Source organism: Cricetulus griseus, chromosome X (genome assembly GCF_003668045.3).
Source record: "Cricetulus griseus strain 17A/GY chromosome X, alternate assembly CriGri-PICRH-1.0, whole genome shotgun sequence".
Taxonomy (NCBI): Eukaryota; Metazoa; Chordata; class Mammalia; order Rodentia; family Cricetidae; genus Cricetulus; species Cricetulus griseus.
Genome location: NC_048604.1, coordinates 92,402,075 through 92,427,006, shown reverse-complemented (window position 1 = coordinate 92,427,006; position 24,932 = coordinate 92,402,075). Strand labels below are relative to the sequence as shown.

The following is a 24,932-nucleotide window of genomic DNA, read 5'->3' as shown; positions in this document are numbered from 1 at the left end:
CAGTGGTAGTACACACCTTTAATCTCAGCACTTGGGAGACAGAGGCAGAGGGACTTCTGTGAGTTCAAGGCCACCCTGGGCTACATGAGATTGATCCAGTCTAAAAGAGACACAGAGCTCACACAAAGGTGATCCCAGCACTTGGAGTGACATGCCTTTAATCCCAGCACTAAGACTGTGGAGACAGGAGTGATATGGCAGGGAGGAGGTAGGAATGTAAGGTGGGAAGAGACAAGAGAGAGCAGCAGTCTGAGGAGCAGTGCAGTCTGAGGATGCAGTCTGAGGACAGGATAGCGCCTTTGGTCTGAGCATTGGTAGAGATGAGAATTCTCTGGTGGATTACTGTTTTACTTCTCTGATCTTCAGCTCTAACCCCAATATGTGTCTCTGGGATTTTATTATTAAGAAAAAGTAGAATTAGCGCTACATCAGTCTCTGTGCATTCATATGAACTTTGATTGAAGGAGACCCCCTCCCCAACAGTGGGGACTTCCTCTCAGACTCCAGATTAGGCACAAATCACGCCCAAAAGCCTGTTTTCACAGAGATCCTTTAATAAAGCAGGTGAGAAAAGTTAAAGTGGCTGCTTTCTGACTCAGGCAGAAAAACAGCAGCAAATGACCTTGCAGGTGTCATTTTTAAGAGGAGAAGGAGGGGTGGTCTGTGTTAGAATGGACTAGGATGTGGTGGTAAGGGATGAGAGAGAAGAGGAAGGGGACAAGGGAAAGGGGCAGGGGTATTTGTCCAGAGGGACTAAGGACTGCCTCTGGATAGAGGGGAGACAGATGTGGCCCACAGACAATGTTGTTTTATAAAGGTACAAGGGGAAACCCCATGTTAGGATGAAGTGTTTAATTTTAATTGGGCATGTTAATTAGGTGAGCCAAAAGGGACTTCAGGTTGCTGGACCTTGGTAGTCTGCTTCCGGAGGAGAAAGTGGCCAAATAAAAGAATTGACCTTGGTGGTCAGCTTTAGAAATGTAATCTAACAGTTTTTAATAGGGCAGAGGGCGTGGGGAGACGACAAGGCCTGACAGAGCCACAGGCTTGAGTGGATTAGTGTCACTTCATTGATTATGTTGATTTAGAGGTCCTTGTTCTCCTGGTGTCCTTTGCTCCATCTTTCTGCCTCCTCTTTCATGTGGTTCCCTGAACTTTGAGGAGAGGAATTTGAGAAGATGAAATTATATGAATTTAATAGCACCTACTTGGCCCAATGACTGGCACATAGTAGGCTCCCTATACAAAGTAATCTTATGGGTGCTGGGAACTTGGCTTGGTGGTTAAGAACACTGGCTGCTCTTTCAGAGGATTGGGTTCCATTCCCACACCCACAGAGTAGCTCACAAACCTTTGTAACTCAATTCCAGGGGATTTGATGCCCTCTTCTGGCTTCCTTTGGCATGAGCACACACATGATGCACATACATACATGTAGGCCAAACACCCATATGCATAATAGTTTGAAAAGGTAGTCCTGTGGGTCACAATGAGAACTGTTGCTACTAAGAATAGCATCTGTAGGGTACAAAGTACTCTAGAAGGAGATCCTGGTTACTTACCTGGATAATTATGTGTGGTTGGTAAATATCCCAAGTCAGGATATGGGAGTGTAATGGTTTTGAGCACAAACCCAGGAATGCTGAGTGAAATTATCATGCTTTCTCATGCTACAGTGGGAGCTGAGGCATATTATGTGTCTTTTCTGTGCCTCAATTTCATTATGTGCAAAATGGATGATAATAACCTTTCCCATACAGTATTTTCATAAGGCTCAAATAACATGTTCAGAGCCTGCACTGGCACATAAACACAAATATAAGCATTAGCTATGACATCTTCAATTTGCACTTATGATAGTGGTGTTTTTTTTTTGGTCTGGAAAAGTCAAAGTCATAATGAATTAATGCATGAAGTATCCAGGTCCCTCAAATTGATTTAAAAGGCTATATAGATGGAACTGCCCCAAGCCTTAATCCAATCATATAGCAGCCAGAGCTTGCTTGAAATACTTAGTTGATCAGGTTTTGTTGGCAGTCTGCTGCTGTCCAAATTGAGAGTCCTAGATTTAAGGCTTCATCTAAGGCAGTATTTGTGTGTGTGTGTGTGTGTGTGTGTGTGTGTGTGTGTGTGTGTGTGTGTGTGTATGTGTGTATGTGTGTATGTGTGTATGTGTGTGTGTGTAAAGAAACCAGATATCAAACAGGATACATTTCTCCAGGGGCTCAACTATAGCCACCAGATACCAAGCTTTTAAAGCACTCGTGTGAAGAAATGGTTTTCATTGGACTTATTGCCAAAACATATTGAAATTATACCCAAGCATTTCAGACAGTTTAAAAAGCCAAATGTGAACAAAATCAAAATACACCAAGTAAAAATCCATTTGTGTTCAGAAACTGATAGAGAAAAATGAATAAAGCCCAAGCAGAAAAGAGGATAAGGATAATGTGATTGTAAATTGTGCCACTGAGGTTAATAGAAAAATGAGTGAAATATTATGGGTACAAAATGGCACTGTGTTTTCAGTTTTAATAAACATGTACATACGCAGTACTAGAGAGCCTGTGAGCAATTTATGCTAGTGTAAGCTCTGAGTGTAAGAGGCTGTTGGAAATGAAAAGCAGCTTGCTCAGTTTGACCCAGGTAAAGATAAAGTCATCAGGCACAAAAGGGAAGAGGAGAGCGATTAGGAAATGGATCAGATGGAGGTCAGGGAGAAAGGGTACAAACTATAGTTGAGCTCAAATGGAGAGAAGAAGAAATGAAAAGAATTGAGAGGCAAATGTGAAAAAGAATCAGAGAATATTATTTCCCTCTGAGAATGACATGGTAAACTGAGATACTGTGCAGTACATTTCTGACCAACAGGTTTTCCATAGCCTTTGCTAAAAGCAGGAAGAAATGAACTACCATTCATTGGAAATGACATCAGTGTGCAGAAAAGCCTGTTGGTTAGACTAAGAGGGAAGTAAGTGTCAATCAGTGTTCAAATTAGCCATATAAAGTGTACATTCTACTTTGTTGATGCTTAATGGAAATAGAATGGAACGTGAGATTTTACCAGTTTTGAAAAGAGTAAAAAACTTACACTAGATATTTCAATCAGAGGAAATAGGTTGAGAGGTGGGGGAAAAAGGGAAGTTGAAGTAAACCAGACATTAAGAACCCCAGGCTTTTCTCTGTTCTGTATAAGGTCTCTCCCTCCCTTCTCCTCTCCTCCCCTTCCCTCTTCTCCCCTCCCTCTTCCTTTTTCTTCTCTTCTCCCTCCCCTCTCTTCCCTCTCCCTCTCCATCTCCCCCTCTTTCTGTGTGATGATTTTTTGATAGAATGCTCCATTAAAATATTATGATAATTATTCATCATTTTGTTAAAGTCAAGGAATATTGTCCTCAGTTATCTCAAGTAACTCCTAGGTACCATGGCATTGGAGAGCTAAGAATAGGCATAGAACATGGAGTGCCTGGGTACCCTCAACCTTCTAACCAGGCCACCTTATCTCTTACATAGTAGCTTCATCTGGAGTGTTCTACTAGCCAGAGCAGACTGAGCGCTGCTCTCCCACCCTAGTGTACAGGTAGGGAATGTGATTATGATGTGTTGATTGAGGCTCTTGATCACCATTACATGACTAATTATGGGGAATTTCCATGGTATATTATATGTGTGGATGGTTAAATATTTTGAACCACACCCTGTATATATGTGTATGCAAATTTTCTCTCTTTGTGTGAGACCTCTCATCCAATTCATTTAAACTCAACTATAATGCATATTGCTCTATTATTTAAATATGGGAAAATAGAAATTCAAATTTTGGATTCCATTAAGCATTCAGAAATTTCTTTGGGTATATAATGTAAAATCTTACAGACATTTGGGCGTATCTCTGAGAATCCTTAAATAGATTTGAGTTAAAAGGGAGATCTCTACTTCTGTTGACACATGCAGTATCTTTTAAACATAGCCTTACTTTTTCTACAAAGAAACTGAACATGTTTCCTTTTTCTGTTTTGTGCATCCTTCAACTAAGTTGAGTAGAGGAGAAAAAGGCAGTGATAACTTTATTCTTTGACTCAATCTGTGCCAATTAGTACTTTATATCTAGGATAGTATTTCCAAGAAGAAAAATTTAGGATCCATGAATTTTGTAATCTGGACAGCTGTTCCAACAAAATGACATGAGAACCCCAACTAGTTTCACAAGAGCCACTCAGTTTGAAAGGTTGAAATGGAATTGATTGAAAGTCATTATCAACTTGACCTAGATTTCCTTTAGTAATTGAAAGGACAAGAGGCTTTTGATTTAATCTGTCCCTTGTAGAGCTTTACAAATGTTTAGAGAATATGTGCAAATTCATTTTTTTGCAACTGTCTGTACAACAGATAAAACTTTCTTAAATGTTGCTGGACTTCAAGTTTTCTCATAAGTATTATTTTTGAAAAATTATAAATTATCAAAGTATCAGAAGGCAGAACATTTTAGAGACAGCGTAAAGGTACTTCAACATAATACTTTTGTTAGATCATGTTGTTTCCATTTCTCTATAGCTGTAACTTATGTTAACACATAATTTTATACTTTCCTTTACAGTTAACATTCTGTGTTGTCACTGTCTCCCCTAGATGTTTGTTAATATTGTCTTAACAGCTATATAGTACTGCACTGAGAAAGGTGCGTTATGACTCAGTTACTGCTTCCATATGAGTACCAATTCTTACCTTCTCCTCCTTTGGTGTTCTCTCTCTTTCTTTGTTTTTTTTTAAAGATTTTATTTTTTATTATGTATATAACATTCTGTTTCCATGTATATCTGCACACCAGAAGAGGGCACCATATCTCATAACGGATGGTTGTGAGCCACCATGTAGTTGCTGGGAATTGAACTTAGGACCTCTGGAAGAGCAGCCAGTGCTCTTAACCTCTGAGCCATCTCTCCATCCCCCTCTTTCTTTCTTGAATCATTGACTTTTCCTATTAGGGCTAAAGAAAATCACACTAAATTAGGAGCCACATTGTTTAGACTATGTAGCTTTATCTTGTTCAACACTCTCTAGTTTCTGCTAATCAGATGACAATACCAATGATGGTCCATTCACTACACTCAAACACTTAACTTATGAATTATATGGTGTGTGTGTGTGTGTGTGTGTGTGTGTGTGTGTGTGTGTGTGTTTGTGTGTGTGTTTGCGTGTGTGTTTGTGTGTGTGTGTATAAGAAATGATAAATATTCTCAGTTTAGTAACTAAAACAGTACAAAGTGATTATTATTATTATTATTATTTTAAAGGTGAAAAAGCTGTGGTGGTGAATTGTTGTTCTTCTCGCCTTTGACTTTGCTCCTCATGGTCATTTGCTCCTTTTCATGAGTATGGGAGCTTTGCTTACTCTATGTTTAGACTTGAACCCTTCTTCTTTCCATTTCTGGAGGGTCTCACTATGTAAATTATGTAGGTTTACAAGGCGAAATCCTACTGGTGGATTGCTTCGATTACAAGTGTATGCCACCACTCAATTTGTCATTTTATTCAAGAAGTTTGGGAATGGTTTTCTCTCTAAAGTCTGTGAAGCAATTTAGATGTCAACCTTTGGCTTTGTACATGTAACTGGAAAGTACTGAGGTTAGCAAACTCATCTAACAGTTAAAAAAAAAAAACTGACTCCATTGCTATAACAAAAATAGATTATTTTTTCAAGGATATTCCTTTGGAGAATTTCTTAGACAGTATTCTGAAATCAAGAACATATCTGAATTCTCTATTACTTATAATCATATTCTCAAGGTCCTGGACATATCTTTTAGCCCTATGGCCCAGAGATGCCTTAGGATTGTTAGTTAAAATTACTTTCTAAAACTTGCTTTCTATTCCTGTTTTAGGCTAATAGAAAGTTTCTATCTTACAATAGATTCAATTATAATATTTCTTTCTATTATGAAACATTTCTACCATTGGTATAGTATGTGAAATATGTTAAGGATTAATCTTCAACAGATATTATCAAACTAACTTTATACATGTATACAGACATTTTATTTTATTATTATTTTAGAGAGATGGAGTGGCCCTATTGTATTGCCCTGTTTGACCCAAAGTTCTGCACTCAAGAAATCCTTCTGCTTTAGCATTCTAGGAACCTGGATGATTGTTTTAATGAAAAAATAGGTTCATTTTAAGTTCTATGTATAATGTTTTCTGATTTAGTCTCCTTTCCCTCTGTCTATCTCCTTGAAAATACAAACAGTATCTTGAATTTAGTCTTATTTATATAAGCTTTTGCTACATGTGTCTTTGTATAAACAGTGTGCAATATTATTTTGTATATTATGCACTTGATCTTAGACACAACATGATATGTTCTTCGTATACATTTTTAATTTATTTTTTCATAGAATATATTTTGATCATGATACAATATAATTGATTCTCCGAAGTCTTCCTACCTCAGTATTTTTCCACGAAAACTTTAAATTCTGTCATGAATATGACTTGCATTATTCACCTAGTTTTTGAGAATATTTCACATTCATACATACATTGCATTCATTTAGACTTCTGTATTGCTCCCTGTGCAACCATGCTGTGCTTTTTTCTTCAGCCCTGTCTCTCCTGCCTAAGTAGTTTTTAGAAGGGACAATTTGGAATGTGTAAGAACACCGTTACTGGGAGGACTCTTATCAGGCAGAGCAGGCTGCACAGCTGGAGCAGGAAGAGCATCTTGGGCAAGCTGCTGGTGCGATGTACAGTTGTCATTTGTTTATGGCAATTTAATACTATTCTCTTTGTAAAGTGAATAAATACTCATCTTAAAAAAGAAGGGACAATTTGAAGTCATTGCCTTAATTTTTTTTGGCTAAGCAGAATGACACTGTTGCCAGGAATTCAAATTTTCATTCCCATTGTTCTCAGTGTGTCTTTAGTTGTTTTATCCCTGGCTTAATAGTTTTGTCCCTCCTTCTGAGAATATTGTTAACATGGCTCATTAAGATTTATTTTATTCTGAGGTTTCTATACCCACTCTCTGTTTGGGATCAGCTAAATGTGAGCTAGACATTAGCCAACAACCATGTTACTTACTAAAGCTCTAACCATCATATTCAATATGTATATTTATATTTATAATGCAATGCTTGTAAATTTCATACACATTCATTGGCTGTATTTTTTTTTTTACTTTAAAAAGACTGGTTTTGACTCAGCAGTTAAGAACACTTGCTGTTCTTGCAAAGGAACTGGGTTTGGTTCCCAGCACCCACACGCACATAAACAAAAAGTAATAAAGTTAATGTTATCAAAAGAATAACAACTATTAAAAAATCATTTTTGGGTTTTAAATTCAGTTGAGTTTATTTTTTTGGAATTGAGTAACTTGGAATGTTTTCTTTTTAGTCTTTTTAAAGAATAGGAATTGTGCTGGTGCTTAGTCAGCATTCTGTACAGTTAAAAATGAGACTCCCAGTGGATGACCACACACACATATGCATGTGGGCAGCATTTATTAAACTTAGTGGACTATAAAAAAGAATAAATGAAGTTGGAAGAAAGATGGAAAATATGTCAAGTTCTTTGGGTGTGGTGAAAGGAAGGAGTAGGGATGGATATGACCAAGGTACATTATATACATGTATACAATTTTTGAAAAAAATTAAAAATACACATTTGCACATCAATGTTCTTTTTCTGAAATCCTTAGCACTGCATTATAGGTGTTCATTAGAAGGGCAATGTATAAGTAAAAGGATCTAGAGAGCATCATGTTAAGGATTTGGAAAGACAAATCCAACGTGCTTTCTCTTATTTGTGGGAATAAAAAACATAGAAGGAGAAGTGGGGGTTATCATGAAGTAGGAAAAGGGCCAGTGGGAAGGAGAGAGTGTAGATAATAGGGTGAGAAAATCTGATCAAAGTACCTTATATACATGTAAGATAATGCCAGTGAGTCCTACTCTTTTGTGCAGTTGCTATAGCCCAATGAAAAACAGTGAGCACCTTTAAAAAAGAATTTACTCTTGGTTGTTTACTTACTCACATATGTTTTTCTTATTAATGGCAGCTACATATCTATTTTACTTTTCAATTTCCTATGCCAGTAAGAGATTTTAGAAGCAAAGCTTTCAAGATCACCACAAAGGATTGCTTTTACTTTAATACAAACATCACTATAATGCATAGGTGAAGTAGTGCTAGCTTTGGATGGAATGCAGTAGAGTTGAAATTGTTTATTACCTGCCTTCCAAAAAAAAAGAGAGAACTAAATAACCCATTATCTTAGCAGACAACATTGTTGTAAGTCCTCAATTTCCTGTAGTTCCATGCAGTCTATAATCTTCTATTTGCCTCTGTAATTTTTTTTTAGCAATTAGAGCCTTTCTTTGTGTTAATAGATAAATCTTGTTAATAATTAAATTATTTAGGTGACTCCATCATACTTAGGGTGGAAAATAGGTTTGTGAATTACTTCAATTTTTCCTTTTATGAACAAATGCCAATTACAGTAAATTGGATTTTAGCATTTGACTAAATCATCTATAAGCTAAATGAGGTTTCAGCTGAATACTCAGAATGTGATTAGAAGAATCTTATGTGACAAATAAATAAGGCACACGTTTTAGAAAGGATCAAGAACTCATGAGCCAAGAAATTTCAGATCTAAGAATGATATGTTTAGCAAAGGTTAAAGTGGGATTTTCAATTATAAAGTAAACAGAACACAGCAAACAACTGAAGCTTCTCTTGTTTTCTTCCCTGTGAGCCAGAAATGACCATATTGATTTTTGAGCTTTTTACGTTACAAGAAAATTACTGAGATTAAATTTCATGGCTTTGTGAATCGTGAGTTATGGCTGAGTGATGTGAGAGCCATGACTTCTCTTCTGGTTGCTCCTTGGTGGGCTAAAGTCTATTTTTAAAACTGTCTCTTATCTGCATTTCGAACAATAATGATGTGGTTTGTTTTATGCAGATCAAATTTTCGGAATCGGACTACTTTGGCAATGTCCTGCAGACCCGCAAGTATTTAGCACAGTCTGATTTCTTCTGGCTAAGAAAAGCTGTTCCAAAAACAGAGTGAGTACTTTGAAAAAGTGAAATCGATAAATACATTGGTGGGAAGAGCATTCTCTTTAGATTCAACTCTAATTCTCCTCATCTCAGAGTAGCCAGCTTGCCAGTTATTTTGTTTTTAGCAAAATACATGTCATGGATCTCCAGCTCTTGTTTCTAATATTATGTGGTACAGATCTTTCATCTACTGAAGACCCACTAATCTTAACATCAACACATATCCAAAGAATTCTCTTCAGGATGCAAACATTGAAGCTATCTCTAGCCATAGTTATAAACACACATATAGATAGTATTTTTATATACATTTCTCTGAAGTTTTATATGTAGGTAGAAACATTTGAAGAGTTTAAAGAATGAACACTTGGGTATAATTAGATAAGTAGAAAAATTTGAATAAGTAAGTAGTAGCTTAAACAGGGGTTCTCAACCTATGGGTCACAACCCCCAGGGGTCTAACAACTCTTCCACAGGGATCACGTATCAGATGTACTGTATATTGACATTTACATTATTATTCATATCAGTAGCTAAATTACAGTATGAAGTAGCAAAGACATAATATGGCTAGGGGTCAGCACAACATGAGTAACTATTAAAGGGTCACAGTATTAGGAAGGTTGAGAAACTGAACTAAAAGATACTCACTGAGGAAGTCCATGTCAGATAACTGAAAGCTGTATCATTTTGATCCAGTAACAATTATGATTTATTTATCTTTTCCCTATCAGTACATAGGAAAATATCCTTAAAAACTTTTAAACCCCTTAAAATGGTGTGTATGTGTGGGGAAGCTGTAGAGATTGCTCAGAGGTTAAGAGCACTGGCTGCTCTTCCAGAGGTCCTGAGTTCAATTCCTAGCAACCACATGGTGGCTCGCAACCATCTGTAGTGAGATCTGGTGCCTTCTGTTGCCTTCTTCTGGCATGCAGGCTGGACACTGTATACATAATAAATTAAAAAAAACCAACAAAAACCAAAAAAACCTTTTAAACCCATCTTGAGCTAGACACTGTATCTTCCCTTAGGAAAGAAAATAGTGTTGATCGTAATAGTGTTGATGATGGTGAGATCAGCTAACAGTTATTGTGTATTTACAATAAGCTAAGAGGCGCTTTTAAATTGATGTGTGTATTTGTGTGATGTATATGTGTGCGTGGGGGAGGGCATTTTTGCCTATGCACATCCGCAAGGAGGCCAGAGGAGGACATCAGATATCTTCCTCTACCAATATTCACCTTAGTTTTCAGGGCATGTCTTTCATTGATTTTACCACTATTTTTTTCAGCAAGGCTGGCTAGCCACTATGCTTCTGGGATCCACCTGTTTCCACCTCCCCAGTGGTGGGTTGCTGGCATGTGTGTCTATGCCTGGCTTTCATGTAGGTGCTAGGGATCTGAATTGAGGCCATGTGTTTTTAATAGGAAGTTCTCTGACCCATTGATTATCTCACCAGTATGTGCTTTACAACTCTTAATTGATTTTATCATCATGTCAGTTCTGGAAGGTATAGATACTATATCCCTATTTTGCAAAGCTTTTGCTATGGTTCACTTTTTCAGTGCTTTAAAAATGTTCTTTAGATCATTTCTATTTTTATGCTTTCAACTACAGAGTTTATTTTTTCTATTTTATTTATTTATTTATTAGTTCTAGTTAGGGAACAAGCTTGTTTCACATGTAAGTCCCTCCTCCCTCTCCCTCCCCTCACCCCTATCCCTCCTCCCCCACCCCCAGCCTACCCCCCACCCCATCCACCCACCACTCCCCAGGCAGGGTAGGGCCCTCAACGGGGGCTCTGCAAAGTCCACCAAATCTTCCTGTGCTGGTCTTGGGCCCTTCCCCATGTGTCCAGGGCCAGAGTGTAACCCTTCATGTGGGATGGGCTCTCTAAGTCCCTTCTTGCACCAGGGAAAAATACTAATCCACTTCCAGAGGCTCCCTGGAGTGCAGAGGCCTCCTCATTGATATCCATGTTCAGGGGTCTGGATCAGTCTTATACTGGCCTCCCCGACAGCATCTGGGGTTGATGTGCTCTCCCTTGTTCAGGCCAACTGTTCCTGTGGGATTCTCCAACCTGGTACAGACCCCTTCGTTCTTCATTCCTCCCTCTCTCCAACTAAATTTCTGATTTCAGCTCAGTGTATATCTGTGGATGTCTGTCTCTGCTTCCATCAGCCACTGAGTGAGGGCTCTAGGATGTCATAAAGAGAAGTCATCAATCTCATTTTAGGGGCAGGGCTTTTAGGTTATCCTCTCCACCATTACCTGGATTGTCAGATCGTGTCATCCTTGTAGGTCTCCGGAGATCTCCCTGGTTCCAGATCTCTTCTCGAACCTATAGTGGCTCCCTCTGATATCGTATCTCTCATCCTGCTCTCTCTCCTCTATTCTTCCCCCATCTCAATATTTCTGCCCCTCAGAGTTTATTTTTAAAACTGATTTATATTTCTGTTACTTATTTGTAGTCATCATTACCATATTATTATTAATTCTTTGAATATAGCTTAATTCTTTGAACCACATTATAATGGCCACTTTCAAATCTTAATCTATTGTCTGGGTTAACTCAGACTAATTTTCTATTGATTCATCTCCCTTCCCTTTTTCTTTTTCTTGTAGTATATTTTTTGTTGTTGTTGAAAAATGACTTTTAGGTAATATAGTGTAGCGAGTCTGGATACTAATTTACTTTTCTGAGATTTTTTTTCCTGTGGAATGTGCCTCTCTGGATGTAGTTGGCTATGGATTCCTGTGTCCAATTTTCAGTCCTTTATTTTAATTTTTAGGTTCACTTATTGGTGATTATCCCAATGTGTGCAAGCTTGTGCTCAACCAAGAGGTAGTGTGGACCTAGTGCTCCAGCATTTGAGTAGTTTGAGTGCCTTCCAAATCAGGCACCTCTCGGGCTTTCTTGGCTTTTGCTTTCCAATGGGTTTTCTGTGGTCTCCCTTGCACCAGACCTAGTATCATTATCATCGTTGTGCCTTTTTCAGTTTCAGGATCTCCCTTTGAAATTTATGACTGGATTTTTCCTTTCATAATTTAGCTGACTGAGCTACATTTTCAGCTAGCTCTTTCTTGGAGAAAGTGAATTTCCTATTGTACTGGGACGGAAAAGAGCAGTCCTAGTAAGATACCCACCAAATTCTTTTCTATTGATTCCCCAATTCTAGCAGTTTCTTAAAATCCAATGCTTTTCAGTTTACTGCTCATTTTGTCCAGTTGTTAGAGACCTAAAATGGATGCTTGTTAACTATTTTGTCCAGATTTATGCTTGATTCTCATGGGAAGGAATCTTCAGTTATATAATGCTATCATCCCCCCAAAGCTGATTTGGTGGACTAGCTTTCAAAATTTGTCTAATATTCTAGTTTCCATGACTTCGGTGGGCTCCTTTCCCATTTGAGAGCACATGCAATCTTGGGCTCTTTGTTACTATCGTTTTCAACACCTTACTTTCTTCTGTATTCTAGAAACACCAGACCTTTGTATTCTCTCTTCCCTTAAGCTGTGATATCACCATCCCCTTTTGATGCTCTTTTATACCCAGTCTTGGCTCTGCCTGTCAAACTTCCATGGGACACACGTGTACAATTGTTTTATAAGTTCTTAATTTTGAGGAATAGGCCTAAAAATTCACCAGTCCTCTACGTATTCCTGATTTTATTCAAAAGTACAAAGGAAAAAGACAGATGGTTTTACAACTTCTTGCTAATGGCAGATAATAATCTATAGCCATCTGCTCCACTGTCCTTGGTTCTCAGCTCTTATCATGCTATTTTTCAGCTTGTCTATCCCATTGCATTCTCAATCTAAATTATTCATAGGCATTCTAGATTTAGGGCTGTAAAAATCCGATGACTCAAAGCTGATGACTTCAGCAAAGTATTTTCAATATCTCTATGACCATCTTCAATGTAGTAGGATAGTCATAGATCTAGGCAAGTCATCCCGGCCTTTTAAATATAATTCACAGCAGTTCAAACTTTATGTAATATATATATATATATATATATATATATATATATCTTTTGAAGTTATAATATAGTTACATCATTTCCCCACTCCAAGCCTTCCCATAAACTTCTCCTGCTCTCTTTAAAATTCATGGTCCCTTTTTTCATTAATTATTGTTACATAATACATGCATATGAATATACATATATATTCTTAAATATAACCTGCTCACTCTGTATATTACACGTATGCATGTTTTCATGACTGACCATTTGTATTGAATAACCAATTGGTGTGCTCTCAAATGGGAAAGACTGTTTCTGCCTAAGGCTACTAGCATTCCTTAGTTGCCTATAGTCAATTGTGTAGGGTTGAGGCCTCATGGTCTTTCCCCCATTCACCTTGGCATGTTTCTTGTCTTCCTTGTTCAGGTCATGTTTATGCAGTCGTGTTGGTGAGACTTCTTCAGCTTTCGATATTACTAGGAGGCACAGTCTTACAGCAAATTCCCTGATCCCCTGGTGCATATAATCTTTCTGCCCCCTCTTCAATGTTCCCTGAGCTTTAGGTGTAGGAAGCATTTCATAGATGTATCCATTAGGATTGGGCTCCACAACTCTGCATTTTGACTGGTTGTGATTTTCTGTAATGCTCTCCATTTTTTTAAAAGAGGAATTTTCTTGAAGGAGGGTAAAGACAATACTTAGTTTTTTTGTATGATGCTAATTAGTTCTGACGTTTCTGTGTTTATTTTTCTCCAGATGACCTGCCTATTGGACAAAGTGTTGTACTGAAATCACCTGCTATTAATGAGTTGATGTGTATCTGTGTCTTTAATTTCAGTAGTAGATATTTTAAAAATGAAATTGTATTTCCCTGAGTTTAGTGCATATACATTTAGGATATTATTATTATTATTATTATTATTATTATTATTATTATTATTATTATTTTGGTTTTTCGAGACAGGGTTTCTCTGTGTAACTTTGGAGCCTATCCTGGCACTCGCTCTGGAGACCAGGCTGGCCTCGAACTCACAGAGATTCACCTGCCTCTGCCTCCCGAGTGCTGGGATTAAAGGCGTGTGCCACCAATACCCGGCTAGGATAGTATTATTTTCTTGGTTAACTGTTTTCCTTAGTTAGAATGAACTGTCTCTTTTTTATCTCTTTTAATTAGTTTTAGTTTGAAGTCTTTTTGGCAGATATTAAGGTAGTGATGTCTTCTTGCTTCACGGTTCCATTTGATTGGAGTAATTTTGCTCATCCGTTCACTTTAAGGTAGTGCCTAATTTTAAAACAAAGGTGTGTTTCTTATAGACAGTATGTAGATGGATTTTGTTTCTTTCTCCATTCAATCAGTCTCTGTCTTTTAATTGTAGAATGGAGGGCATTGATATTTAAAGTTATTGCTGAATTACATGTGTTTATTATAGTCATTGTGTTCTTGAATTTTAGTGTTTGTGTTCTCAGTGGTACTTTGTATTTTAATAATTATGGGTTTTACATTTGTTCCATACTTTGTCTGCTATGATCATTCCTCTCTTCAGCCTGAAATATTGCTTTCTGTATTTTCTTTAGGTATGGTTTTTTGATATAAATTCTTTAGGCTGTTTATAACCTGGAACATTTTTCTTTCTCATTCAATTATGGTGGATAGTTTTGCTGGGCATATTAGTCTAGGCTGGCTGTCACCATCTTTCAGGACTTGAAATACATTTCTCCAGGCTCTTCTAACTTTCAAAATTTCCATTGAGAATTTAGCTGTTATTCTGATTGGTTTTCTTTCATGAGTGACTTGTATTTTTCTCTTGCAGTTTTCATAAGCTTTTTTGATTGTATAGTTAGTGTTTTAACTATGCTATGCCTTGGATATTTTTTATTTTCGGGTCTTGCCTATTTGGTGTTCTGTGTCTTTCTTGTATCTTATGGGCATGTCTTTCCTTAGTTCTATGATCTTGAATTCTGTTCTATGCCATCACCTTGGGAAATTCTCTTTCATCCATGCCTATAATTTGAAGGTTTTTTTTCATGGTGTCCCATATTTCATGTATGTTCCTTTCTTGTGTTTTAAATTATTTCATATTCCTTGCTTATTTGGTCTTCTACTCTTTCTTCAAGTCCTGACAGTCTATCTTCTGTTTGATTCATTCTACTTGTAAGGCTTCCCAGTGAGTTTCCTAGTTGAGTTACTGAGTTTGTCAATTCCATTATCATTTTATCTTGAATCCTTTTCAATGTTTCTATCTACTGCTTGAATTTCAGTTGCAAGTCCTAGATTTTCTTCATTGTTTCCATTAGTCTTCTGCTCGTTTTTCCTTGGGCATCACCCAGGTGTTATTTTCTTTAAATTCTTTCTCCTTAATTTCAGTGAGCTGTTTATTTGTGCCTTTCTTTCCTTGAATTCTTTGATGAAGTTTATGATTATTCTTTTAAACTCTGTGTCCTGGGTTTCATCTAGGTAAGTCTCAATATCAAGAATTTCTGTAGGACTGGTATATTTTAGGGAGAAGATACTGGATTTATCTTTCATATTGTTGGCATTTTTGCAATGAGATCTGGGAATGTGGACCTGTTTGTTAGTTCTGGATCTATTATGAATTGAGCAGGTTGAGGTAGAAAAGAGGATGTGTGGGTGGTTTGCATCTAGATGTTGGTAATAGCTTGGATTGAATGATGTCAGGTAGACAGAGGGTACTGGTCTGGTGTGCAGAGATGTATGCATGTCCTGGTTCAAGCTTTGAGTATGGGGGTAGATCTATCTGTCTATATTGATAGGTTCAGTGTGGGATGGAAGGGTCCTATGGGTTGGAGGGACAGATAGGGAGGGTCCTGGCAGGAGCTTAGCCATCACTTGTGATGCAGGCAGTTGAAGCCAAGCTAGGTTAGGGCACTGGATATGGGACTTAGGGTAGATCTGGTGGGTTGGGGAGCATGTATAGATGGGAAGGTCAGGGAGACCCATCAGACTAGACCCTGTAGAAGGATATAGGAGATCTGGGTGTGTGGAGAGTGTGGATGTGGTACAGAATGCATCTTGTAGGTGATGCAATGTAAGTCAGGTCCTGTAGGAAGTCTAGAGGTTGGTTAATACACAGGCCCTGGTGGCCAGACAAAGACAGGGCACTTTTATGGGAATTGGACTAGATCCAGCAGATTGGAGGGAAGGCATGGATTGGAGGGGGCAGTAAGACTCCAAGAACTAAACCCTAGGGAAGGATGTGGGAGATCTGACTGAATGGAGAGGTTGAACTCTATGCAGAAGGGACCTCAGACTTTAAAAATTCTTATTGTGTGTGTGTAGGTGTGTGTGTGTGTGTGTGTGTGTGTGTGTGTGTGTGTGTGTGTGTGTTATGCATGTGTTTGCAGGTGTAGCTGTGTGTATGTAGTCCAGAAGTAAGTGTTGTGTGTCTTCATCCATAGTTTCCCACTTTATTTATTATTTGTCTATTTATTTATTTATTTATTTATTTATTTATTTATTTATTTATTTAATTTTGGGACAGAGTATTTTACTGAACCTGGGGCTCACTGATGCAGCTAGAATAGCCTCTGTCTCCCCCCACTACTGGGATTATAGATGTGTGCCACCATGTATGACTTTTTACATGGGTGCTGGAGATCCAAACTTAAGTACGTATACTTACAAAGCAAGCATTTTGCTAACTGAGCCATCTCTGTATTGGAGATGCTGCTAGCTTTATTATTCAATTTCAAAATATTTTTAATTTGGTCATGTAGCAAGGATTAGGTTGCCAGTAGAAAAAATTCCTAAATGGACCATCTTTAATATCATGCTAAAATACTGATGGGCTGTCAGATTCTGATGTTCTTATCTATTCTTAACAACATTTTATTCATGCCTTGGGAAAATTCTAGGTGACAGTAATTTGTATAGTTCCTCCCACACCCTTGTCGATGGAAAATAAATACTATGTATTCCTCTCTCTGTATTCATGAGGCATTGGTTCTGGCACATCTGGAAGATACCAAAATGTGAGGATGCTCAAGTGCCTTAGGCAAAATGGTACAGTCTTTGCATATAATTTGTACATCTACCTATGCAAATTGAATCATCTTTATGTATATAATACGTAATTGTCTTGGTTGCTTTTCTATTGCTGTGCTAAAGCACTATGACCAAAGTTACTTATAGAAGGAAGAGTTTATTTTCAGCTTATGGTTAGAGGGATTAGTGTCCGTCATGACAGGGCAGCCTAGCCACAAGTAGCAGGGATCTTTGCTGAAGCAGAAATTGAGAGCTCACATCTTTAATGGCAAATGGGAAGCTGAGAGAGCTGACTTGAAATGGTGTAAGTCTTATAAAACCTCAAAGCTGGCCCCTAGTGACATACTTCCTTTGGTAAGACCACATCTCCTATCCTCTCCAAATAGGCATCATTGAATACCTGAGACTTATGGGGGACATCTCATTCAAACTACCACATTAACACACTATAAACTGTTGGTACACTTTATGTTTTAGGGAGTAATAAGTGTGTGTGTGTGTGTGTGTGTGTGTGTGTGTGTGTGTGTGTGTGTGTGTGTAGTGCAGATGCATTTTACCCCCAACTTGTAGATACACAGTGCTGTCTGTACTTCTTTCACAAAGATATTAAATTGATCAATGTTTAGGAAACATTATTTAAAAATAAAAATCAGTGTAATGCTTATAATTCTTACTTCATCAGAGTATATGTCTATTTCAGAGAAAAGAGTATTAAGTTTAAAGTCCTGTTTCCATGGCAAGGTGACGTGACTGTCAATTTTTCTTTTAAAGGAAATGTCTGTCTGGTCCATTTCAGACATTGTCGGGAATTTTAGCTTCATGAACCCATGGGCTTTAATTGACATCTTTTAGGTCTGAAAATTCATGAGTTAAGCAAGTGAGGAGGATGCTGGAGTAGCTCCTCTGTACTAGTTTACTTTGAACAGCACATCATGATTATAATTCCAAAAAGCCCTGAAATAACATTTTGCTTCTTTGTGGGACTAGGAGATAAATACCCTTTATCATCTTTTTTTCTCATGGAATCCATTTTAGCTGCACTAATATGCATTAAGAAATTTCCAAGGCAATAGGAAATGTCAGCAAGAATGAAATTAATTGGGTGGTCATCCCTGAAGGTACATATTTAGGAATTGGTTCTCAGAATTGTCACTTCATCAGTTTGCTTAAAAATAGGATTTACTTTACTGCTTGGCTTGAGTCAAAAGTAATTTCTTTCCCTCAGGATGCTCTTCTTTGACAGAAATGATTCTAAGCCAGCTTCCTTATTAACTCACTCTTATTCTGCTGTGACAAAACATGGTTTGGTTCTCATCTCTAACTCTTGAAAAGAACTTTGCAAAAACCACATTAAACATCTACACAAATTGCAGTCTTGCCCTGAAATTTTGTTTGCAAAAGCGTTTTGTATATTACCAAATGTGAATAATACTATCTGCAGGATATTGGTAACAAAGAACCATATATCCAGTGTTTTTTTTTTCATTTCATATTCCCCAGGCTACTCTTAAGAGTTGGTAAAAAACATGTGAAATTTTAGCCTGATTTTTATTTATTTTAGGTGCTCAAAGGATATCAGCATATTTCTCTCAGATTATTACATTTTGGTATATTCCTTTTAACTATACCTCTGTCCCATATGTTTTGAGATTTGAAGTTTATATTAGACTTCTCTCCTCTATGTCATCTATTTGTTTCTTCCACAAAAACAAACTGCAGGCACATCCCAAGACAGTAAGAAGACTCTAAGACACCTGGCTGGTATTTTTGTTTATTAAAAATAGATGTATAGTTAACAATATATTTAATGATCTTCTGTTCAGAAATTGCCATTTGGATGATGGTCTTAGCTCATAAATCATCCTAAGATATAAGTGTTTCAATCTGGAATGCCTTCAGGGCCCCACCAATTTAGAGATGGCCATCTTTGACAAGTGTGAGCAATTAAAAGAATTAATGTCTACATGCTTGACTTTAAGGAATTCTAACTTAATAATTTTTAAACTCTATCATATTGGCAAGTAAAACTGGAAAAATTCAGCCTGTTAGGTAGGACTTAATCTGTAGAGAGCCAATTTTTCCACATTCTATTTATTGTTGCATAACAAACCACTCCCAAAATTAGGTGCTCAAAGCAATGCTAATCCTTTACCTTTTACATATTCTGATTCTAGGTGTGGTAGCTATTGCTCATGGTCTTTCATGTAGTTCTAGTAAAATAGTGGCTGGACCTCCTTTCTTACGTTCCTACACATTGGTGCTTATTGGCTAGAACACCTATCCATGGCCCCTCTGCATGTGGAACTTAACAGAATGTTGGTTGATGAACAAAGTTGAATAGCAAATTTCTTGAGAGAGGGGAGGGAAGGGGGGAGACTGTTCTTTTGTGCATCAGTGTATTGTCCTTGGAAGTCACCAAATGCCATTTTATTTTATTTTATTTTATTTACAAAACACTATTTATTTGGACATAGGGTCTCATGTCATAGGCTGACCATCAAACTTGATATGTAGCTGAGGACTATCCTGTGGCCTCCACCTTCTAAGTGCTTGGGTTATAAGTGTATGGCATCACGGTCAGTCTATGCAGGGCTGGGGATGGTAACCAGTGCTTCCTGAATTCTAAGCAGCACTCTACCAGCTCCTTTCCAGCTCCATTACATCTTATTCTTTAGCAGGGAGTCAGAAAGATTAGTCTAAAATAAAGAGGAAAGGAATTTAGATCCCGTATCTTAATGGGAGTAGAACAAACTATTTTGTAAACAGACATTGAAAGTTCGCATCAGAGAATAGTAAAACTAAATATATAACAAACTTGGATATAATAAAGGAGATGTACAAAATGTTTCACAGCTGGATTGGCATGGTCCCTGAATAAACAGAAGAAATAAAAGCATCAACAACTGATAAGATCTGCTGGCACAGATACTTAATATCAGCTCCAGGGACAATTAAGGCTCTAAATGGGCTGAAAAATCAATAGCAACTCTGAGGGTTGGATAGGGGTGAGCAATGAGAAGGTCATATATGTGAGGCAGGATGTTTTTGTTAACTCTTGTCGAAGCTTTAGAAGTCTCTCTGAAATGAACCTCAGCCAGTAGTTGTTTCTTATTTTTCTTTCTTTCGTGTGTGTGTGTGTGTGTGTGTGTGTGTGTGTGTGTGTGTGTGTGTGTGTGTGTGTGTTGTCTATCAGCAGTTAGAAACATGTCAATGTATGGTTCTCACTCTAATGATTTGAAAGTTTACTTTTGCATGAACAGGCAGAGTAAGAAATGAGGGGAAGAGAAGTTGCAGTCTGTAGGAACATACATTATTGCAATTATTATCACATGTATATATTATGGTTGAATCCACTTCCTGTGGTTGCAGGCCTGAGGGTCTGACTTCTTTGATTATGCCCTCTTCATTGAGGAGCCAGTAGCAGTGTGTGAAATCCTTCTCACCCTTTCAATCTGCCTGACTTCCCATCTGCAAGTATCTTTTCTGACCTCTAGTCCTCTGTTGCATCTATTTGATTCTAGGTGGAAAAGGTTGCTTGCTTTTAACGGCTCATGTGATTAGAAAATCCTACCTGGATAATCCAGGATAAGCTCCCTATTTTCAGATCCTTAACCTTAATTACATCTGCAAAGTTCTTTTTGCTGTGTAATGGCAGGATCCCAGGCATTAGGATGTGATAATAAATCTACTCACTACAGATAGAAAGTTGGGGTCAACAATGATAATATTTTCTCTTCTACCTGTTTCCTCAAGAAAAGTAGGCCAGTCAGTAACTTTTTTGATAAACACCAGGTTCTAATTGAGCCACTTACTTTAAGTTGATTTGACAAAAGACAAGGTACTCTCCTGATTTCTGCTACATCTCTAGAATAATGCAAAGCCTAATAGAACTACTTTGAAATCTGAAAGACCAGACGTTGCACAAGTATGTGATACTTCTACATTTCATTGTTCTCATCTGTAGATGGACTAATAATAAAGTTAGAATATAGCAAAGTGCTTAGTAACTGCTAGCTAATAATCATGATGATAGGATGACATAGTCATAGGCTTTTCCACAAGTAGGAAGATATGGAAGGACCAATAAGAATCATGATTTGAGTTCATACAAGTTTTATGTTAACCTGATATACATTAATTTCTTGCTTTGATGTTTTTCTATTAGACATAGAAGAATAAAGCAATGGTTTTGAAAAGGGATTTATATGTTTATATTTATATGTTCTCTTTTTGTACTATGGTTTGAACCCAGAGCCTCATGAATGCTAAGCATGTGTTGTGCCACTAAGCTAAACACAGTCCTGTACAGGTTTATTTTTTAAGCAATTTAGCTTAAAAGGAATTGCCCAGGTTTAATTGTAAAAGGCAGTGACTGGTGCCTATTTCAAATAGCCCATGAACCAAGAATGATTTTTTAGAGATAAATGTTTGAAATTTATCTGATGTTGACAAGCCATAAGTTGAACCACAGTTAATTAAAATAATATCCCACCTCAAAACAATTCTGTCATTTCACAAATACTTATTATTATACTTAATTTTATTAATTATTATTTGTGGAATGTTTAGAATTTCATATCTGTATACTATCTTCAGTTTTGCTTCTTCATCCATAAAGCCGAAGTGTTTACACTTTAATTGTTTACAGAAAAAAATGTGCTACATTGTCATCTAAGTAACCTGTGTATTTAATATAAAGACATAGACAGTTCATAGCTATAAGGGATCCTAACATCTAATACAATACCTTTCACTTTAATTTATTATTGTTATTACTACTATTATTATGTACATTCTCATGTTCGAGTGTGTGTGTGTGTGTGTGTGTGTGTGTGTGTGTGTGTGTGTGTGTGTGTGATTGGTTTGTAAATACAGGTGTGCACATGCCATGATGCTCATGTGGAGGTCAGAGGACAACTTTCAGGAGTGGGTTTTCTACCATGATTCTGAGGATAAGACTCAGGTTATCAGGATTACAGGGCAACCACTTTATCTGCGGAACCATCCTACCAGTCCAGTACCTTCACTTTACAACTGAAATCAAACCCCAGAAAGACTGCTGACCAATCCAACAAAACTCAGTTGGTTATTGAGATAGTTCAGGCATTTGCAACTTAAATCAGTGAACTTTTCGTGGGAATAAGGCAGACCCTTGAGTAGCATGGTAGTATATTATTCATTTGTCTTTACATGGATCTCTGTGTTATTTTATTATCTAAAACGGTTTCGTAAACAGGCCAGGAATGATATAGGCCAGAAAAGTAACTGGCCCACGTCTCATCTGAACAAAACCTGGCAAATATCAGCTTGCTGCTATGTGTTTCCATTTTCAGAGGGAGCATCTCTGATTATAAGTCTCTTATTAAAAGTTTTTCAGATTCACTCATGTTTTTCTTTTATTTATTGTTTTTATTGTTAGTGAAAAGCCAAGCATGCTAGTGTTCTTTTTAAAAAGTATATATTTATTTTTATTTTATGTGTATAGGTGTTTTGCCTGGATGAATGTCTATGTACCCTAGATTCCCTGGAACTTCTATTACTGACAGTTAACTTCCATGTGGGTACTGAGAATTGAACCTGGGCCCTCTGAAAGAGCAGCCAGTGTGTTTAACCTCTGAGCCATTTCTTCGGCCCTGCTAATATATTCTTGCCAAACTGTGCTGGCTTTCTGCTAAAATTGTTCATTCAACAGAGTAGGAGCCATAAATGATGCAATAATTTTCCCTTGCATTAATAGCTGTGTTATTTTATGATTACTGTTTTCTTATCTGGATACTGATGGCTACCTGTGACATTTGTCTTTCTTTCTGCAGGTGGTTTACAAACCCAACAACAGTCAATGCCTTTTACAGTGCATCTACCAACCAGATACGTGAGTACCAGATTCTTGATGGGGATTGCATTGATTCTGTAGTTTGCCTTTGGTAGATTGGCCATCTTCACTCTATTAATTCTTCCAGTCCTTGAGTATCTTTCCATCTCCTAGTATTTTCTTAAATTTCTTCAGTGTTTTCATTGTAAAGGTCTTTCACTCCTTTCTCCGTATAAGTCCATAAAAATTTTATATCACTAATGGCTTTTCAAACTATAATAAACAGAACTGCAGTGAAATTTTTCATTACAAAGAACACACATACTTTTTCGTTTCATAACTCTTTTGATAATCTTGTCCACACCATCCTTGCTCTGGTGGCGGAAATGGCAATTAACTGGGAGCAACTTTTATGGAATAAAGAAGCTTACAGTTATTCTGATTATCTCTATAATGTAATGTCTTTAGGTTGTTTATTTCTGTGTGTTGGGTAGATGTAATTATATATGCTCTCCTGGTTAGCTTTAAGCATCAACTTGACAAAGCTTAGAGTAATCTGAGATGATAATCTCTATTGAGGAATTGCCTAGATCACATTGGCCTGCAGGGGATTGTCTGTGTGTGTGGAGGGGGTGAGGTGGGAGAACAGCCCACTGTGAGAAGCACCATCCCTAGGTAGGAGGTCCTGAGCACCATAAGAAAGTTAGCGGTCTTTAAGCCTGCTGACTTCAAGTCAGCTAGGAAGCAGCACCTCCATGGATTCTGCTGGACTTCATTAGTTGTGAAGTGAGTTCCTCTGTCAGAGGTAATTCTGTAAGGAATGGCAAGGAGACCTGCCTTCAAGTTCCTGTCTTGCTTTACCTCAATGTTGGATCATGGTCTGGAATTGTAAACCAAACCTGCCCCCTCCAAGTTACTTTTAGTAAGGGTGTTTTATCACAGCAGCTGAACTAAAACTAGGACAAATATTATGATGAATTTTTAAAATTATTAAGATTCAGTATGGCAAAAGTTAAAAATCTGATAGCATTCAGAATTGGTATTAAAGATTTTGCCACTGATGGAAACATAAATTAGGCCACCCACATTGCAAAGCAAGTTGACAATGTGTAGAAAAGCCAGAGTGGTGCCCGAACATCTGTGACCATCATTTGCATGCCTGATCTATCCCAGAATTTTGATTCTGAGTGTCATTTTTGAACCATGAACAAAAACACCCTCAGGGAACTTGTCAGAAATGAAACTTCTCAGTCTCTAGCTTATATAAAAACTTTGGATGCAAGCCTCAGAAATTGGTTTTAATAAGATTTCTAATTGCTTCTACTGAATACTAAAGTTTGAGAAACCTTTCCCATAGAACACAAAGCAAGGCAAAAGGAAGCTCATGAAGAATGCTTGTGGCAGGGTCATTGATAGTAGCAGGAAAGGGAAAGAGCTTATGTGTCCTTGTGCACAGAAATGAAGTAATGTGGCGCATTCATACAAATGAAGAACATGCAACAGTGAAAGTTAGATGGCCTACTATGACACCTATTAACAGATGACCTTCACTAATTAGGCTGTATAGCAAATTAGTAATGAGAAAATATATGGAATATGATACCTCATTAGTAAAGGTGGAAATCATGCAGAATAATCCTATATGCTGTTTAAGTCATATTCACTTGTGGTCCAAGTCATTCAGGAAAAGGAGACATCAAATTCAGGTTGGTGACCTCTTGTGGGGATAGCTGACGGCTCCAGGTCAAACTCTTTTGGTTTTCCTTATGTCCTCTACTTGTCCATGATGACATCTTAGAGCTCAGTCCTGTTTCCCATCCTGCTTGCCCCCATTCTCCATCTTTGCAAACTCTTGTAATGATAACATCTAATCTTGTGATTTCAATAGCATTTCTACGTTGGTGAACACAGGATGGAATTTAGAAGATTTACCATCCTTACCCTTGAGATCACTGTTTACTAGCTAGATGATAAGAAGAGCCTTCTCATTTGCTTTCCTTCTTCTGTCCTCACCTCTTCTGGACTGTTCAGTTCATGGTTCTATCATGTCACCCCTGTCTTCAAATCCTTTTACCAGCATCTTATCTTA

The 24,932-nt window shown here is 37.5% G+C and overlaps 1 protein-coding gene across 1 annotated transcript in view; it reads left to right on the top strand.

Moving 5' to 3' along the window:
• Phex (phosphate regulating endopeptidase homolog X-linked) overlaps positions 1–24,932 on the top strand; it is a 213,574-nt gene that overhangs the window by 143,588 nt on the left and 45,054 nt on the right. The window contains exons 16-17 of the mRNA XM_027432770.2: positions 8,963–9,066; positions 22,845–22,903. Coding sequence (XP_027288571.1) covers positions 8,963–9,066; positions 22,845–22,903 — 163 coding nt within the window. The remainder of the gene's footprint in view (positions 1–8,962; positions 9,067–22,844; positions 22,904–24,932) is intronic.